We start from the raw sequence: 20,352 nt of genomic DNA on the forward strand, positions 1-20,352 counted from the left end.
CCATCACTTCCCCAGCGCTTCCCCACCATCTGGAAGGGGACTGGGGACCAGGGCTGATGCAATGGGGTGTCTCTGCCCATTTTGCCCCTCGCCAGGGTGGTCCTGGGGGGCTGCATTTGTTGTGGTCAGCTTGCGCCAGCCCCCAGCACCCCCGCAGAGGCTCCCCTGTCCCTGGTTTGACCCCAGATGCGAGGCGAGCGTGGCGAAGCTGGCGGCGGACATCAGTGTCGTCAGGCGTGAGGCACAGAAGACTGACAAAGAGGTTTATGGCCTTCACTCTGCCCTCAAAAACTGCGCTGCCGATTTCGAGAAGAAGGTGAGTAGAGAAGCGCACGGTGAAATACCTGGTGAGTTGTGACTCTGCACATATAAATATGGATTCTTCTCCTAATTGCTGACTGATATTAAAGACTGACACAGTATTTATACAATACATCAGGATTTGTAATGAAATATGTTTTTCATGATACTGTGGAATCATAGAATCAGAAAATTTTCAGTTTAAAGGTCATCTAGTCCCCACCCCCCTGCCCCGGGCAGGGCCACCTTCCCCCAGCCCAGGTTGCCCAAAGCCCCGTCCAACCTGGCCTTGAGCCCTTCCAGGGAGGGGGCAGCCACAGCTGCTCTGGGCAGCCTGTGCCAGGGCCTCACCCCCTCATTGTACAAAATTTCTTCATTATACCTAGTCTGAATCTGACCTCCTTTAGTTTAAAACAATTTCTCCTTGTCCTGTCGTTACAGGCTCTGTTAAAAAGTCCATCCTGATCTTTCCCGCAGCCCCTTTCAGCCCTGGGGGCCGCTCTAAGGTCTCCCCGCAGCCTTCTCTCCTCCAGCTGAACCCCCCAACTCTCCCAGCCTGTCCTCACAGGGGGGCTCCAGCCCCCCCAGCATCTCCGTGGCTCCTCTGGCCCCGCTCCAGCAGGTCCGTGTCCTTCTGCTGTTGGTGCCCCAGAGCTGGACCCAGCCCTGCAGGGGGGGCTCCCAGAGCGGAGCAGAGGGGACAATCCCCCCCCGGCCCTGTGCCCCCCCTGCTCTGGGTGCAGCCCAGCACACGGGGCCTTTCTGGGCTGCCAGCGCACGGTGCTGGCTCGCAGGCAGTTTGCACCCCCCGACCCCCCGAGTCCTTCTCCTGGGGGCTGCTCTCCAGCCCCTGCTCACCCAGCCTGGGTTTGTGCCGGGGATTGCCCCGACCCGTGGCAGGACCTTGCCCTTGGCCTTGCTGAACTCCAGGGGGTTTGCCCGTGCCCCCTCCCCAGCCTGCCCAGGTCCCTCTGGGTGGCACATCCCTGCCCTCCGCGTGTCCCCGCACACACAGCTCAGGGTCGGGGGGAACTCGCTGCGGGGCCTCGATCCCACTGTGTCCCTGATGAAAACATCAAACAATACTGGTCCCAGTACACACCCCAGGGACACCACCCATCACTGAGCTCCATCTGGCAGTGGCGTTTATAATAGATGTAAGGTCATAAAAACAGATAATAAAAATATTCCAGGATTTGTGGATCTTTGGATCATAAATGACCTATTATTTATTCTCAGTGTTATTAATATTCAAATGCATCTGGAAATTTCAGTTGCAGGCAGTTTGGACCTAAAAGAGGCCGTCTAGGTCTGCTGTTCTCTCTTTAGATTTAAGGCAGTGGCAGGGAGACATCTAATAGCATATATCTAATTCCATATTAATTTTGGCAGTATTTCAAAAGCTTTTGAAAGTGTAACACTGAAAAAGTTTTGGAAAACAGTGTTTTGTGTGAGAGTGGGTTTTTTTCTCCATGGAGTGGGTGAGCCGACAGGGGATAAGAGCTGCCAGTGCCTGTTATTCCTTATAGCTGGCCTTTCCTTGCGAGAGGCTCACTGTGTTCATCACCACTTTTGGAGTCTCTAGCAGGATCAGGAGCATTAGCAGTAATATTTTACAAGAATCCAGTTGTACTGGAAAATACAGCTCTCCCAACCTGCAGCACGAAGGCTCTCTGCTCCTGCTCCAGACGAGACATCTCCCGTACCTGCCAGGATGGAGCAGATGTGGGACGTTCGATTTTTCACATACTCTGGTATCAAATATAATCTCGTTAGTGTATTTTGATTGCTGCACAAGGCACAGTGACAGCTATTGGCTACCCAAGGTCCTCTTCTGCAAGGAAAAATTACTAAAATTACTTAAACAACAATATCTTACTTGGAATTCTGTTAAAGACACACTTCGGACATCTGTCTCCTTGAATACCTATGAAAAATGTTTTTTTTCACCTGAACACAGGGAAGGGAGCAGGTGTGTGTGTCAGAGTCGCATGAAACAGTACACAAAATCATGTAAAAGTCACAGAATCATCTCTCACAGAATCACAGAATGATCGAGGTTGAGAAAGACCAACTGAGTCCAACCATTAAAGTCAGGGCAGACATGGGGCAGGATGCAGAAGAAACTTCCTCAGCTGAAAAGGGAAGAAGTTGTTCTCACACGATTGTAGGAAAGAAGAAAGGAAATTATTTCTGAAAAGGATCATCTGTTGCTGTGAAGGGAGAAAGCACCAAGCCAACATAATGAGTCTTCGGCGGCACCTTCTTGTCATTGACAAGCAGGTGGTGGCATCTCCTCACCAAGAATTTTTGTGCTAGTTTGGTGTGAAATCCGTGAAGAAAATGGGATTTTCCAGCCCCTTTCATTTTGTAATTAACTGGGAGTAGGCAGGCTGGACCCCTCATCCCTCTCATCAGACTGCCCTTCAAGATGAAGTGTCTGCTTGCAGCGGCAGGCAACGTAACCCAGGTTGCACAGGGTCACGGTGGGTGAGATCGAGTGAGAAATGGGTTTCTGGTGGCTTCCAATACCCTGAGTCACTCACCTTCCTTCTTCTAGAGGCACATGGACATGCAACTGCTCTTGAACTAGCGGACGCAGCTGCTGGAGCATCCATAGTGTTTCCAAACGGCTCTGCATCACCGAGGCCTGGGGACCCCTCGGCATCACATTTTCACACCAGTTGTGCAAAGTCGGACATGTGCAGACGGCGGATGAGCAGCTCAGTGCCCTTGGCTTGCTGGATCTTGGATGGGCTGAACTTGCAAATCTTCTAAGGGATATTTCCAGCTTTTCCTGCCCGTAGAACCCAATGCAGACAGGTCACTGCTGCCAAGGGAGAGCTTGCCCGTGTCCATCCCTGCAAGACGTGGGCTGCGTGGCTGCACCTCGCCAGTCCACCTTGTCCTCTGCACCCCAGTCGAGGTCCCTCAGCCTGTGGGCCGGGTTGGTGAAGCAGTTTCTGTCCCCCTCATCCCAACAACGAATGATCCCGTGAAGGAGACATCTCCAACCAAAGAAGTGTTTGAGGGCATCAGGCACCTGGGATACCCCGCGGCCTAGAGGGGATGCACAGCCCCGCCTGGACATGGCAAAGGGAGGGACGCTTTGATCAGGGTCCCCCTGGTTCCATCTTAATGCCGTATCCACCGGAGCATCTGTTAGTGCAGGGGAGCCTCTCCTCTTTTGGCTCTTCTTGGGATGCCATTAGGTGTTGGGCAGCCAACACACACATGCTTTCCAGGGTTTCAAGTTTTCAGTCAACTGAATGAAATTATTTGTGAGAAAAGTTCATTTTTGTGTAGCCGTACTTTTTTGTACTTAATGTTTGCTGTTCTTTTTCCATGCTTGCAATCATAATGCATATTTAAATGTGAGCGCTCACAGTCTGGCTCATAAAGGCGTTCTCTGTTGAATTCTCACCAGGTGATGCAGCTATTAGGCAAGATAGAGGCTTCCAACTCTGATCAAAGCTCGAATTTAAAGGCAATCCAGGGAGATCAACATCACGAATTGCAACTTCTGGATTTCAAGTAGGTGATGGAGGGTTTTTCGTTATGATAATTCACATGGAATGCTTCAGCATGATGAACAGGTTGCCATGAAAGAGCAAAACAAACCTGTTAATTAACATCCATTCAAAACACTAAGAGAAGGTTAATGAAGATCTGTGCCATAAAATAATGAAAATACGTAATGAAAGGATATTGTCTTGCATGTTAATTGTTAAAATGAGGCACTAAAATGCCACCCTGTAAGAAGAAAGGTATGAAACCAATTAACTTGCCATACTTAAAAGAAAGGCACCAAACACAAAGAGGCTATTTACCATTTTAATTGGGGCTAATTTGTGACTTGCCTGATGACAGAACAAGACATTTTTCTTTGTGCATTTGCACCATCCGTCCATTTCTGAGACAGCCCCCCGGGGCAGGGGCGATGCTGATGAAGAAAGGTGGGCACAAGGCTGGTGTAGCTGCACAGCCTCATGTGCCCACAGGTTTGTGATTTATTTCCTTCTTCCTTGCCTGTATATTTGTCCCGTTCTATCTGCAGAAGTATTTTTTTTTAGGGCACCATTTTAATCTTGACGGGTTTTAGAGAGGAGGGAGCTCCAGGGAAGGATGCAATGAACAAAAGTATCTGGCATCTGTATCCAAAACAATGCAAACCAGCCCAGCATCGGCCAGCAGAGCCAGCACAAATAACTGAAAATGTAATTATAATAATCCTGCAATAATGGTATTTCAAAGGCAATAGTTCCACTGCTTAAAACAGTGAAGCATTTGAATAAAGACTCATTTTATTTAAGATTTTACTTGAATTGTATTCAGAAGTAAAAATGAGTTAGAACTTTTAAACAGAAGAAAGTTCTCATCCGGACAACAGGAAAAGGAATTGGGGTGAATGGGGAAATAACAGCTAAAGTGGGCAATGAATTAAAATCAGGAAAAGGGAAGAAGGAAGATGGAGACAGAGAGCAGTGGTGATGTGAAAGGGACAAGAAATGAAACCAAAGTAAGAGGGAAGGAAAAATGGAATGATGACAGAAAGGAAAAAAATTGGAAAACTTAATTGAGGTAAATGGTGAGTTTCTCAGAAGTTAACGAGAGCTTGCTGAAATTGTCATCAGAAATAGGAAGCTTGGGGAGAGGCGGCTTTCAAGACACTGCGATGTGCTGGCATTGTTTATTTAATGTAAAATCAAAAAGACTTATTTACTAGATGTTGAGATTTTATTCCAGTTAATATAAAATTTGATTAAGATAACGTGCCCTTGGGGGAATGTCTGTCTCCTTTTATATAGCTCCTTTAAAAGCCTACCAAATTTATGCATTCTTTTTATAGAGCTGAAGTAAAATTTAACTTCTGGAACAGACTGGAGCTTCCACATAAAATCTGGCAAGTTTAAATCAGCTTTAAAGCCCAGAGTTACCTCTTCAGTTGACATGCAGCTGCCTGGGACCCAGTTGTCTTTGACTGTGGGCTGGCAGTTGTATTGTTATTGAAAATCGGATGAATTTCAAACATATTTACAGATTTCACGGGAGTTGTGCCTTGCTCAGGAATTTGGCCCTTGGCAGGGGAGTGGACGCTTACCTCTCAGGGTCAGTTAGGTTGGAATAGCTGCACTCAACTCCACAAAGTCAATTCAATTGCCAATAGATGTATTTTCACATGTGAAAATTTATGGTAGCACTACTGGAATAGTATTCATATATATCTATATATAGATATATTCATTATTAAATATCTACAAGTATCCCCTTATTAATATTTCAGGGCTTTGCTGTGCTGAGACTATGGCAAATCGTCTGCCTCTGGAGCCTCACTCCTGGTAGATACATTTTATAAGCTCCACGCAGGAGGGATGTGAATCACAGAAATAAAATAAAACATGGTGCTGTTTTATTATTAAATCATTGATGTTACAAAATGAATACAAAATAATATTATTAATCGTCATCTTGTCACTGTCATGTGTGTCCCTCGAGATGGGCCCCAGCCACCTTCATCCTCCTCAGCGGATGAGGTTTGCAGGATCTGCATCCCAAAAATCCCGTTGTGATCGTTTGGTCGGAACTACACAGGCCGTGTCACCTCACATAACTGCTTGTGGGAGTCATAGCGATCACTTCCAGTGCTTGCTAAATAACTTCCTATAAAATCAATTATTTGTGTGGTTTGCCCCCTTCTCCCCAAGGCAGACTTTGCCAAATCTTCTCTGAGTTGCCTGCACTCAGTCTCAGACAATTAATTTTTAGGTTAACGTATTTCGTTCTTCCCCCTTTGCCAACCTCAGAGGAATGGAGGCAAAGTCAGACGCCAGCTGCCAGCGACACAAAGTGTGGTTTTGAGCCTTTGAGCAGAGCTGACCACCAGTTCTGTCATTCACAGTTAATTCATCTTCACCCATTAAGTGATATTCCCCAAATTTGTTTGGCAATCTTACCACAAGCAATGCCATGGCAGCTCTGTTTTGTGCCCGAGGGACCCGTTGACTCATCCTCAGGGAGGAAGATCCTCCACTCATGGGCAGCGACCTTGGGGCAGGCAGCGGTGGCTGTGGCAGGGTGCTGCCTCCCTCCCTGCCAGACCTTCCAGAACCGCGTCTGGGCAGCAAATCCTGTTATCCCGGCCAGACGGCTCGCCGTTGGGCCTGAGAAAACCTCTTTACACCTCCCCTCCCCGTGCTCGGGTTGGACACTGGTCCGTATTGTCAGTGGGCTCTCCTGTTTGCTTTTCTCGGGAACAAAGATCAGTGCTCCAGGAAGCAAACTCTGTGTGCACGGTAGGGCTGGAAACGGCAAACTCAATGCTACAAGATCTTAATCCTGAAAAATCAGATCTTAGCACTGCTGAAATAAGTGATAAACTGACCTAACAGGCTGATTATGTAGATCTGGAAAAGACACTACAGCAAATTGCAATAACACATCACTTAGAGAGATTTTGCCATCATTAACTTTTTTTTTTTTACCACATTTACAGAGACTGCTGATGGCAATTATCACTTCATTAGGCTGATACAGAGCTGTTATCAATCACTCAGTATAAAAACCACTTTCACTCAAACACCCTTTTGAAAAGTGATATTAAATATTAGAAGCGCCATAAGCACCAAGTCTAGTTGCAAAATCCTGCTCCTTACCTGGCGGTTTGTATCCCGACTGGGGCCCAACAAATTTCAAGCAATCATTGTTTGTGCACAAAAATGTCTTAGAAATTAATGCCGTTATGTTCAAATCCTTCGTGGCACTCCTACAGTCAGGTCATATGCATGAGCATGAAAATTTATGTATACGACTACAGCCTGGACCTAAGTTCACATCTCGTCGTAGTTCATGCTGTAAATTACATGTTGCAGCGTAAGAAAAGCAAAATCTAAACTGTGTAGTTGCCTTTCACTCGACATTTTGCAGATTTGATGGGAGCAGCATTTGTTCCCCACTCTCCTCCGGGCGCTGCCTTCTTTGTTCCCTTTGTGTGGGTTTTTACATTTCTAGCCAGCTTCTGCCTCAAAGACAACTCCACATTCTCTTTCTCGTTTAGTTATAAACTTTTTTTATTCTTATGAACTTCATCTTTAGATCACAAGCGATTTTGCTGCTCTCCCCAGTGCCCAGCAATGCAGTCAATGTTCAGTGGGACAGCGTGATTTCCTCATCTACTTTGAATAGAGTTAATGCAAATGGGAAATTAACATTTTTCAGCCCTCAGATATTTTCCTAAAGTAGACCACGCTACAGAAATAACATTGTGGCATGTAGGTACAACCTTCAAGGCAAGGATTAATAAAATAATTGAGTTTAGGGCTTGTTAGGAAGCTATTAAGGAGATTTGGAGTAATTTAAGCAATTTACTCAAGTGACTCAAGACTCCTCCATAACACTGACTAAGCCTTAGTCTTGTTACTAAAAAAATAATCCTGATTTTAGGTTGACAAGTGTTCTAAGTGACTTCAGGGATCAGATGCAGACTCATCGGAAGTGGACGGAAGTGCAGCTGACCCGGTCTGAAGAAGACCAAGTCCAGCGCAGGCATCAGCTGCTTGACTGGGTGAAGGAGGGGCTGGTAAGTCTGTCCAGGACAGGCGCTGGGCGGCCTCCAGCTCTCCCAGGACTGGGAGCGAGACGCGCCGCTCCTGCCACCTCGATCCCAGCAGGTACCAAATCACACACACAAAAAGCGAGACCTAACGCAAAACCAGGTGTCTCAGGGCGACGGGTGAAATGATGAGTTAGGCAAATCGTGGAATCGTAAATTATTTTGTGTTGGAAGGGGGATCGGGAAGTCATAAGGTTCAACCTCTCACTCAAACAGGGCCGACAGTGAGCTCAGGGCTTGAACCTCATCCTGGTTTCTGTTTCTGAGGATGAAGATCCCAAATGCTCTGGGTATCCCAGGAAATAAAACCTTCCCGGATTATGGCTCCGCCTCACATCTGTGTAACCCCAACGTACCCACCCGTGGCGTCGTCCTGTCCCCCAGCGAGCAGCAGTGCCGCCACAGAGCACCCCCCAGAGTCACTCGTGGGCAGGCTCAGAAAAGGAAGGGATCCTGTTCAACCCCCGCCTGGTTTGAAAGACAAACCCTCACCCTCCCGCGGCTGGTACATGAAAACACGGTGTGTTTCGGCTCCACAGCAGCACTCAGCGCTTGGCACAGGACCGAGGCCTTTTAGTTAATTCCTTCACAGCTTTTAAAGCTTCTCCTCCTTTGCTGTGCGTGGTTCATTCCACTTCAGAGCTCAAAAGCGATCGAAACACGCCGTATCTTAGTGCTGGGGTGAAGGCTGCTTATCAAAGACCAGTTTCAGATGATGCTTGGAACTAAAACACTCCTGAGCTTCAATCTCCAACTCTTGTATTCAGTGCAACCAACATTTAGTGCAGTCAGGAAGATATTAAAAATATTTCTTGCCTCAAAGCCACCGCTGGGATTCCCTCCCTCCGCTAAGTTTTTGTGATCATTTTGCAGAAAACACACCAATATTTGTGGTTACTCTCCCCTAAGGGAGATTGCCGTGTCAAAAAATACACCGTTAATAATAAAGACAAATAAAATATACTCGTAACAGAATGGGCTCCACTCTTGGTTTGCCTTTATTATCACAGACAACTCAGTGTTGGGCCCCCACCTCAGTGACTGGCAACTTGCATCAGTCCCTTCTCCTCTTTATATCGGGATTCTAAACCATCACATCATAGAAAGTTCACCTTACGTTTCCTTTGATGTTTCAATTCTCTGTTCTTTCAGTGATGAAAAACATCCATAAATTTCCATCAGTCCGCAAGTCCTCTTCGTTCTCGTCTCTGGTTCTGCTCCTGACCACATGGTCTGTTGGTCTGTATCAGCGCCATCAAGCCATCCATCCTCAAACTGCCTCTTTTCTTCATCTGTCTGCCGCAACCTTTCCTCGATGTTCCATTTAACATTTCTGATTCCTGAGAAGTTCATCTTAGAACCTTTAAGAACCATTAAAAGCAGACATTTTAGTCATCACACACTTCTTACGTCTCTGTCAGTTAAAATATTATAATCATCTTAAACATACCTAAACTAAAGGTTTCAATCCCGGGATTTACCCAGGGATTAACTAGGCTGGGTTTTTGGCCATGCTGAGGGCTGTACATGGGACCAAGGAGCAGCACAGCGTGATGCACCATGACTTCAGCCTGGCTGGACACCTGCAGCCTCACTTTACTAATTTCTAGTCTCTTATTCAGGATCACAACGGCCATTGATTTCTCATTTCTATGACCTCATTTATCTGTGAGTAATAATTAAAAGAGATTTTTAATCTATTTTGTAACAGTTCACAGGAAGTAATGCTTTCAAAGCCACTCGTCAATAGGTTGAATAAGGAGCGTGTTTGTTTCTCTGTGCACACATACGTGTGCTGGTCCTCTGGCTGTCACCTCAGTGGAAGCAGAGCTCCGCCGCTGGGAGCTGAAGGAAACCTCAGCATGAACGCAGGACAAAAGCAGTTGGAGATGAGCTTCAACCTCTTCTTCCCAGAGCTGACTCCCTCCACCACGTAGGCTCGGCGTGTGTTCCACCACCGTGCCGAGCTCTGTTTAGGTTCAGAGAGCCCTGCCGATCTGCAAACACCTTCCTCGGGAGGCAGATCCATCGCCTTGGGCCCACAGGACTCCCCTGTGCAGCGAGGGCGAGAGAAGGGCGGAGGATTTTGACCATTATTGACCAGGTTTCAGTTGACCAGAGGACCTGGTACAACCTGGAAGACCAAGGAAGGGGTCAGGGGAGCTGCGCAGCGCAGGGTTGAGCACGGAAGGGAAGCTGTGCTGAGCTCAGAAGAGGGAGGACTGCTTGACACCCCTCAGTTAGGCAGCTCTTTCAGGGCTCAGCCTCTTCAGTCAGTTGAGCTGGGTTTACACCGCAGTGTTGCACCTCTTGGATTAAAAATCTTGGGCTTGAGATGGCTGCATGAAAACAACCTGAAACGGGTTGTCTGAGTTCCCCGTCTCACACTGAGCACACGTTTCTCCTGTTAGCCAAGCCCCTAACCTTCATCAGGGGGCACCAGTCACATTCCCTTTTGCACGGAGCCTGCTGCTGAAGTGACATTTGATGGTTTTGTATCATTTCCATCATTTACTTCCCATTCTCAACCAACGGCAGCTGGAGAAAGAGGCACCTGGATGAGTTACAGCTCCCCGCCACAGACAAATTGCTGGATTTAAATGAACAAATGAATCAAATAGGAATTAATAAAGCACCTTTGTCCTGGCCCAGCCCCAATTTCACAGTTTTTGTGGTTCATTGGGGAAGAGAGGATTGACACATCCTCCAGGGTACCAGACCTCACCTGCATTTATTCGGTGCTGTCATGTGTGGGATTAGGAGGCAGGACACACCGAAGGGGTGGCTGGCAGGACGTGGTTAATGTGGGCATACGTAAAGTGTCTCACTATAACCCTGTGTTGTGTATTTAAAGGAAAGAGCAGAAAAAAGAGTAGAAGAAAAGCTCCTACGTCTGTCACTAAAGCTAGAACGAATGGATGAACCCCAAAAATACGAAAAGCAGTTGAACCAGATGAAAAGTGGTGAAAAAGACCTGCGTGCAAGAATCACCAGATTTGAAAGACGGGTCTGGAAGGAGCTTGAGGAAATGCAGAATGAGTACAGATCAGGTGAGGATAGGCTCTCATGCAATTTGTTTCTAAAATAAATTTCTACAGTAACTTGCTGCTCCAGGAAAAAGCTTTCCAGTAAAATATGCATTAAAGTGACTATTTCTCTCCCCAAACCCTGTATAGGGGTGTATGGACTAGCCCGCTTGTCTTTGCAAACAGCCAGCAAGACATTTGCACATAGGTTGCTCTTCCTTCCTCAGAGTCTCAAGGTAAGATCATTTAAAAGGCAATTTCATAACCTGTTTTCCAGATTTTTTTAGAGCACCCGTTTCTCCTGTTAAGCCCTAACGTTTGTCGGGAGGCACCAATCACATTCCCTTTTCACGGAGCCTGCTGCTGAAGCAGCGTTTGATGGTTTTGTGGCATTTCCATCCTTTACTTCCCATTCTCAGCCACGGGCAGCTGGAGAAAGAGGCACCTGTATGAGTTACAGCTCCACGCCACGGCGTCGCGCCAGCGAAGGGGAGCGGTTAGATCACGCGGCAGCTGCTTCCCACGGGGACAGTCACACCCGTGCATCGCACAGGGCATGAACGGCTTCACCACTCCGAGATGATCCTGGCTGTCCAGCTTTCAGCAGCAATTAGAAAGGCTTTCACCTGGCACTATGCACACAGCCTCCACGAGGAAGACTGTTCTTGTTGTAATCTGTCCTGTGTGACTCAAACCTCACAGAATCACCCAGGTTGGAAAAGCCCCTGAAGCTCCTCCAGCCCAACCATGACCCTCCCCCTGACCGTTCCCAACTCCCCCAGACCCCTCAGCGCTGGCTCAGCCCGACTCTTCAACCCCTCCAGGGATCCCGGGGACTCCCCCCTGCCCTGGGCAGCCCATTCCAACGCCCAACAGCCCCTTCTGCACAGAAATCCTTCCTCAGAGCCAGCCTGACCCTGCCCTGGGCAGCTCGAGGCCATTGCCTCATCTACTGCAACTCTCCACTTGCAGCAGATGATGGAAATAGTGGAGGCATCAGGTTATCCAAAAAAACAACTCAGCCCACTCTCCAAGGGAACAGATGGCTGAAAATCATTACATGAGGGCTTCACATCTTACATGTTCTCGCTTGAAACTCAAGCGTCTGGTTCTTGTCTTCCAAGCTGTCTGGGATCAAGGACCCCAGTGCTTTGCTTCAGCTCTGATTCCTTCATCAGCTGCAACCCACTTACAAGCCTTGCTGCAAAGCCACAGCAAACCAAGCTCTAAATCAGGTCAGGTTTGTGTGCAGCTTGACATGGGAAGGCTTGGCTGTCTACGAGACCATCGGAGTGAGCTCAAGACAACATCTCAAAGCAAACTGTGGCTAAAAAATTTCAGAATAAAAGTTTCTGTGGCTGAAAGGGGAGCGTTCTTAACCTCAAGGCCTTGCCTGCGGAGACTAACGACAGAGTAGATGTGTTTAAACCAAACTCTGGCTGTGCTCATGTTCAAACATGAAGCCAAGGATCGCTGTTTCCCATGGCAGCCCTCTGGCAGTGGCTGACCCCCAAAAAAGGGGGAAAAGAGGCCACTGAAGTGGTGCGGAGCAGCACGAAGGGCAGAGGCAGCCTCTCAGCCTGTCTCGGCAGCTGGTTGTGCTTCAGCACAGATTGGCATCTTGGGAGTCAGAGACATGTCTGGAATTTATAAAATTCTAAGCACCGTGCAGGGATTTGGTTGAACTATATAGACTTAGCAGTGACAAAATTAATCCATATTAAACAACTGTTCGAAAAAGAAAAACATGTCAACAGCTGCCATGTTACAACAAGCACTTTAAGAAAGAAAAAGAGGAAGAGAATTAATTTTAATCCTTGCTAGTAAGCCTATGTGACACGCTGGACAAATGTAAAGAACTACTACGCTGTAATTTGAAAGTTATTTCGATCTGGTAACAGGTAGGTAACGGCAGTCTGAAACTCTGCTTTTCCAGTCTTTACTGACAATATTTGACTGCACAGTGGTCCAGAAAAGGTGCATCGGGTGCTCTGTAGCTCTCTTTTGGAAAAAAGCATGTCTGCACACTCCCATCTCACCTTTTCATGTTCCTGTACACAGGCACAGAGATGCTTCACTGGTGAAGCTGAGCTCCCATTCTCCCCGAAGGGCACAACAAAACTGCCTCCACCTCGGGTGAAGCATAATCTTCACTTAGATCTGCTACAACTCTGGGAGATCCACAGCACAAACTTTGCACAAACAGAGTCTTTGATTCAAAGCGAGGATTGCGGACTTAAAAAAACGCCAACCAAACCAAACCCCCAATGCTCGATGAAAAAACAATGCGCTTTAAGGCTAACAATACTCTTGGTTTTAAGGAGATAGTATTTTCTTTGCTCCACACCACAAGTCTGATGTCAACTGCTGCTTGTGGCTACACGTAGTCGCGCTTGGTGTTGCCCAATGTATTGGAAAATACAATTCCTACAGCAAGGAGCTTGCAACCCCAGCAGCACACATCCACGGTATTCAATAAAATGATCAAATAGATTGGATTTAATGTAGTCTGTATTAAACGCGGGTCAGAGATTGCAAAGAAAAAGAATCTTTCAATGCATTGAAAGCAACCACTAATTAACCGTTTCTATTCCTCTACCAGGATTTCGAACCATTCACGAGTCTCTGGAGCTGCTCAAACAAATACAGAACACAAGGCTGAAACTTGAAAAAAGAAAATTCATAAAGACATGAAAAAGATACAGTGAAAGTGATCTCCTAGAAGAGTGAACACCAGGAGCAAGCCTTGTCCACTCTTGCAGGTGCTCCCTCCAGTGAGAGGCAGCCCGGAGTTCAAGACTGGACACTGACTTTGGACACCACTGATTTTGTTTTCCCCTGTCCCTGTAGGATGTTGCTAGTTATGATACCGTGCAGCGACAAAACCAACAACTCTGTAACACCATGTGCAAGGTTTAAGCCTTGCGGGATCTGAGAGCACGTTGCCATTGCCCACCCCAACCCGCGCCGGTCGGGCTGGAAGTTAAACATAGACCCTGGCTAAAATAACAAGGAATTTAATACGAGTGATAGAACAATCTGAGTAACAACAGTATCAATGGTAACAACAATAAACAGCAATAATGGTGAACAAGACAAACGATATACAGAGAAATACCGCTAAATGGTCAAGGAGCAAGCTCGGCGCGTGTATGGCAAAAACCAACACCAGAAGCGAAAGTAAAAAGGCTCTGCCCCTGGACCTGACACCAGCATGGTATGAATAACCCAGCTGGAGATCCCTTCCTCCTCTCTCTCTCTGCTGGGGAAAGCTGAACCAGGACACACCAACAGTCACTTTCACACCAATTTTACAAGAGAGTACTCCACTGTAGAAGAAAAGTTAAGCTTTAAGGATTGACTTTGAATTTTACGAGCAGATTTCTTACAAGAGTATTCACAGTAAAGGACTTTAATAAAACAAATACTCAGTTATTAAGTGTAGTTAGTCCAGCCCTGGCATAAGCTAAATTGGTTTTAGACTGGTGTGACTACTGAAATCAGATTTAATAAATTCCTCCAGCTGCACACAAGGTGTAGGTAGTAACAGCATTATGAAAACTGGTATCAGAACATCTACTGATGCATGATTTGCACCTATTATTATAATAAATCACTGGGTCATTAAAAGTAACTGATAAGCTGGGTACAGGTGACAAAATGCAAGTTAATTATTAGCAGATGCATTGTCAAGAGGGTTTATTTCTCATTTCTGTTTGGCTGAATAAAAGAGGCAGTTTGCAGTAGAACACTCAGAAATGTCACTGACATAGTGTTGGGTTTTTTTCTTCAAAATACAAAAAACCCAGTCTGGAAATAAGCAGAAAAACTCTGGGAGCAGGGCAAAAGAAATGTATCAGTATAATTTCCCAACAGGAGCTAATGTAAGTTCTTTGGCAGGGAGGGCAAAAAGGAGCTCACAATGTAACTGCAATAGAAACCTGAGTTTCTGCAGTACATTTGTTTCCAGAAAGCCTAATACCGTCCACTGCCCAGAGAAGAAAATTCATAAAGGGTTCAGATGATCCTCCTCCGATAATCCGCATCTCAATACTGTTGTGCTTTTTGCTCTACAGAAAAGCAGATTTCTGAGCCGTGGATTTCAGGTGGCTTCTCCAAGAAGCCAGACCTGCACAGTGTGATGGCCAGAACCCAACCGACGGAATGCCACCTTGGCAATTAACCACATTGCTCCTGCAGGCAGAAACTTCAGTGTAGTTAAACTTAATCCAGGAAGTAAAAAGTCCTAGAAATCACTCGCAGCTTGACAAAGACAAAGAACAGCCACCAAAGTCACAGACATTTCCTACAAGCAGCAGGGAACCAGCAATGCTGAAACCCCGACAACGTGCAGCAGTTTCTGAGCTGCTCTGAATCTGCGTTTTGGTCTCACCGTTCACTCACCGGGCCGTACAGCACAGCCAAATGTTGCTTTATTCAAGCACCAATTTTATGGCAGAAAGGTCTGAGGGCCTAATGATAAATTCGTATCCCACATGAATACATATTTAGAACATTGCTACTGTCTGAGTGACTTCACTGCGTGAAGGATTTACCTTGGTATTTATTGTTTCACACTGTGACTAAACTCAAAATGACCCTTCTCTCCCCTGAGAACACCAAATTTAAAAGTTATTTAACTGCCAGCTGTTCAGTTAAATCAGTAAAAAGAAAATTAACTGGGAGAGAAGGAAAGCTAAAGTCTATACAGTCAGGATGATATTCAACTGGGCTGAGGGATTAGGGATGTACTTTTCCTTGCAAAAGTGCATTTATGGCACATTATAACAGTTCTTGTGGGTTTTTTTTACCTATGATTGTTTTTTTTTAATATTTCTTTTAAAATACAAAAGGTATCAAACAAAAGCACTGGGGAATGAGAAGTACAGACCTGTGTTTTTCTTAAACTCCAAGGTTAGGAAGACTATCAAAATTAACACAGTTACCCCCTGTAGTTTGTGATACTGCTCAGAGAGAAGCTCAGAAGCTGAGCAGAAATCCAACCCAGCAGTTCTTGAGAAATACAGAGAATGAGATGAACATGTATGAACAAAATAAATAAATAAAATTCTCAGAAGCTAGCCCCTGACTCGCAGTTGTACAAGTGGAAATGTAAGAAGCACATAAAAACCTTCATACCTGAGGTGGCAAAAAGTTCTACCTTGAAATTAATTAGATCTCGTTCCACTCCGCCTTTAGCATAAGCCAACATCATAAAACAAATTACAGTTGGGAAATGTTATTTTCTCCCCTTAATGGCCACAGACGCCGATCGCACGACTTCCCAGGCAGTGAAATCCATCAACAACTCTCTGTGCCCCAACTCAGTGGTGTTTATCTGCCTTCACGCAGTACTTTGCATTCTAAAGCTGAGCTCCACAAGAATATAGAGGGCTGTCTCAACCTGCATGAATTTACAGTGTTTTCAGTGTTAGAGCAGACCTTCTACAAAGTGCTGATTTTGTAGAGGCTAGACACTGTCAAAAAACAGGGAGGACAAGATTTTTACCTCATACTGTTGGTCTTTACGTAAGCTTAAACTCATGTTCCCCGAGTGCTTTTTACCGAGTAGGTGGCAGAAGTATGCGTTGGGTTTTCTTCCTACAGGGCACGTAACACAGCTTCGGGCTGTGTAATTATCTTGTTCAAGGAGTTCAGCACTGATCACAGGAAAAGAAATTTCATGGTCTTCTGAAGAGAAAAAGCACTCTACTGGTTTTTTGGATTATTTTTTTTTTCCTAATAGGGAATATTCACAGTTGACAGTACCTCAGCTGGTTTCTCTGGCCTGTTATTTGTCTGGTCTCCGAGGTGTTAGAAAGCAGTTCAGGTTTAGTGCTGAACAAAGCACAGACTAACGCCAGGCTGGTGATGACGGCTCTCACACCGCAAGAGTAGGAGGCACAAATATCAAGACCATACGCCAAGGATACGAACTATAGGCTGCAAGAACTTTTCCAGGCTTTTAATAGCAGCAAGCTAAAAAAAAAAGTTACAGTTAGTCTTGAGAGTCACGAGTCTGGCTTTTGCAACGTTCCCTTTTTAATATCTGATAGTTCGAGATGACGTGACAGGAGGCTGTGAAGGGAACCACAATCAATCTAAATTTACAAAAAAAAAAAAAACCAACAAAAAACCCCAAACCTTTTTAAGGAATGTATTTTGCATTGAGGTGGGTAGGAGAACGAAAGTGTGGGAGACAAGGAGGGATTCTTGCCATTCAGAGAGGTTTCCACGCACTGCCACAGAGTAGAAACCCTGGCTTACTGAGCTCAGTTTCCTCTTTAACCGACAGTGGCGCGCTCGTGGCTCTCAGCCGCACTCCAGAGATCCCCGTGCGTGGCTGGTGGCAGACGCCCCCCACACCCCAGCTCAGCATCCTGCTTTCTTCAAGCCCAAAACCAACAAGTTCCAAAACCAAAGTGTACGCTCAATGCAGCCCCGCTGCCCCTGGAATGGCCCTTTCTCCTCTCTAACACAGAGCCATACCAGCTGTTTTAAGACTTTGGTGGCCAGATAGTAATTTTAAGAAACTTTAAACCAGGAAACAGAGCTATCGCGACTCTTGTCAACAGCTTGAAAACCCTAATGGTAACACTAACAGATTAGAATCACTGCTTCTTTTTTTTTTATTTTCATGTACATAGAAGCAAGATGAAATCACGCCTTTCAAACCACTGTCATGATTCATCCAATTAAGCAGTCAGCAGCAGAACTACCAAGACATAAATAGAGCCTGTTATACACATTTATAAATACGACCCTGTCCCTGATGATCACAAGCTTTTCTTGATGGGAATGTTTACTGAAGCCTACAGTCAAGAGGATACACTGCTGTAAGGAAGATCAGCTAAAAAAAAAAAAAAAAAAAAAAACCACACATGAAGTTCCAAGTTGATTTGGGTTTCAACTCCAAACCAAAGCGTATCAGAAGAATAAAAGTATTTTAAATCTCTGACTGTTTTACAGTATCTGGGAGAGAACAAGAGTTTGTTGCTAGTTAGCCAGTAAGATTCTGTGCCAAGAAAACCTTGCATTACAGCCAGTGCAGTTAATATTTTATTTCTGTATGTGGATAAGGGGAGTACTCTCTATTGCCAATAGCACTGAAGTTTCAGTGAGGAAGAAAACAAAAGCAAAATTCAGGGTTTTCCTTTCATATAAAGCATACGGTGGAACCGATATAACCTGCTTTTCTTCAAAAAGAAATAAAACTAAAGACAAAGTCCCAGCTGATGCAATAGAAGACCAAAACCAGACACAAACAAACAAAGCCCAAACCACATTGTTCCTAGAGATGGACTGATTAATTTTCATGAACAGAAGATGTTTCACTTGAGATGGTCCATACTAGGCACTTGATGACAATGTCTCATTTAGCTGCAGAGCTCTAACATCTCCATTGGCTTTGGCATTTTCTACAAGTACCTGCAGAGAAAAAGAGGAAAACAAACTGTGAAAAAATGAGATTTTAATAATTTTATTGTTAGTTTTACCATCAATCTGTAATGCATTTTACTTCCTGCTACGCAGTTTCCCTAAAAGACTGAGTAACCCATAAGCCCAGATAGGCAATATTCAACACTACACATCAGCTTGCTTAAAATATCAGGCACTTAAGACCCCCACCCTGTAGTGGCCTGCTAAGCCTGTACTTGCTTGCATCACACTGCTACAGCATCATTTGTTACTCGAGGTTGAGTCCAAGTCTGACAAGTAAGTTACCTGCTGGCAAAGAAACAAGCAGAGCTAGACGAGACCTATCTCCCTGCCGACACACGCTTGCCTCCTGCTAGTACATTAGTATCAATCTAAATTTGCCAGACAGGAACATTCTCTGCAGCTAGTTAAGCAAAACTGCCAAGTTATCCTTTTTCCTCCCCCATTTAAATTTACCCTTCCCTTGATTTATTTTCCACACCCCGCAAGAGCAGCTTTTCCACTAGTTAAAAAAGCTCCCACTCAGCCTAATGCTCACAGATGTTCATAAGCTTCTGGCACTTCTCTTGTAATCCAATCACATAAAACATATTGAAAAGGAAAACCACTAAGTAGTATCAAGCAAATCTTCAGCCGTTATTAGTACTGTACTCATTGGTAGGAAGTACAGATGACTTTGCATGAGCAAGTGCAACAAGATCATACCACGATCATCCAACCTCATTAATTCTGGTGTTTTTATGAACCTGCGTGTCTGTGCATGGACTTTTATCAAGGCTCAGCCTACCTGATGTGCTGTACCTCCAAACATACTTTGTTAGGGATTCAGTTTCCCCAGGGAACAGCTGTTAACCAGGGCAGAAGAGGGTGTCATCGTGCGGGAAGCAGCAGTGAGGAGGTTTTTGGGACTGTATTCAGAGTTTAAGTAGCAAAGTGATTCCAATTACAAGCCAAACTGAATCACCCTGTTTTGCAACCCATGAGAGCGCTGTGTGGATAGGTGAGTTTGACCAAAGCCATTTCTGAAGTGCTGTCAGAAACTAATGTGTCATTGACTCTGTACTGAAAATAACACACTATTACAGACACAATAAAAGTCTTAAGTACAGAAAGCACAGCACTCCACTGCTGAGATCTTCTGGGTCAAGGATATCACACTGTTCCAGAAAGGCTAGGGGAAATTATACGGTTTTAGTGTAGCAATAAGTTCTGGTAAAGTTCTGATAAAATGGTCCTCATGTCTACTGAAAAGTCACTAGCAGAATTCTTGCCAGTTTGGATGAGAAAGAGATTTTTCTGTTTGTTTTTCATTAGTATTGCATGGAGGAATGGAAGACTGTCAAATAAACGACAAAATTTCAAAAACTGAGGTATGTTTTGTCAGCACAGAATCCTTAAACATTGCAGCCTCATGAGCAGGTGAGCCAGCAACCCCCCAGCCTCCCTCTACCCCACTTCCAAGTTGCAATCACGATAATCACTGTAAATAGATTGAATTTCTGTTATAAACCAGACTCTTACATCTATTAATTCATAATCATCTTTGGCATACAGATGTCGCAGGAGGTACCAGCGCGCCACCGACACTACGGTTTCTGGATTCCCCGGTTGATAAACCACTCTTTCCAACATCCGACGAGTCTCCCTGGAAGCACAACCAAAACATAATCCAAGTGTGACTGTCTAGGTTGTGTGTAATGTGCCTGTGTCCCAGAGCAAGCAACAGCGATCAGGAGTAAATCAAGGTTAAATCCTTATTTCCACACCACCCTGGAAAGGGAGGGAGCAGAGATGGCCACTCCTTTCTTACCTATGTAGATGCACTTAAAAAGCTTAATCCATTACACTCAAGTTAGTGCTTTAACTAGCAAGTAACCCAAATTTGATCAACATCGCAGGTTTTATGACTGCTGCAAAAACACGACAAACATCATGCTACCTGTGAGCTCAGCTCAATCTCCAATTTCGGTATGTGAT

At 45.3% G+C, this 20,352-nt stretch overlaps 2 protein-coding genes across 2 annotated transcripts in view; one reads left to right on the forward strand and one right to left on the reverse strand.

Moving 5' to 3' along the window:
- FAM81B (family with sequence similarity 81 member B) overlaps nucleotides 1-13,643 on the forward strand; it is a 34,033-nt gene extending 20,390 nt beyond the window's left edge. Inside the window, 6 exon segments of the mRNA XM_026866508.1 lie at nucleotides 187-316; nucleotides 3,728-3,834; nucleotides 7,741-7,876; nucleotides 10,764-10,959; nucleotides 13,538-13,606; nucleotides 13,609-13,643. Coding sequence (XP_026722309.1) covers nucleotides 187-316; nucleotides 3,728-3,834; nucleotides 7,741-7,876; nucleotides 10,764-10,959; nucleotides 13,538-13,606; nucleotides 13,609-13,643 — 673 coding nt within the window.
- Nucleotides 13,644-17,556: 3,913 nt separating this feature from the next.
- TTC37 (tetratricopeptide repeat domain 37) overlaps nucleotides 17,557-20,352 on the reverse strand; it is a 46,949-nt gene continuing 44,153 nt past the window's right edge. Inside the window, exons 39-40 of the mRNA XM_026866509.1 lie at nucleotides 19,897-20,020; nucleotides 17,557-18,363 (exon numbers count right to left, since the gene is read on the reverse strand). Coding sequence (XP_026722310.1) covers nucleotides 18,286-18,363; nucleotides 19,897-20,020 — 202 coding nt within the window. The 3' untranslated portion in view covers nucleotides 17,557-18,285. The remainder of the gene's footprint in view (nucleotides 18,364-19,896; nucleotides 20,021-20,352) is intronic.

This window comes from Athene cunicularia (genome assembly GCF_003259725.1).
Source record: "Athene cunicularia isolate RWA chromosome Z unlocalized genomic scaffold, athCun1 chrZ_part3, whole genome shotgun sequence".
NCBI classification, from domain to species: domain Eukaryota; kingdom Metazoa; phylum Chordata; class Aves; order Strigiformes; family Strigidae; genus Athene; species Athene cunicularia.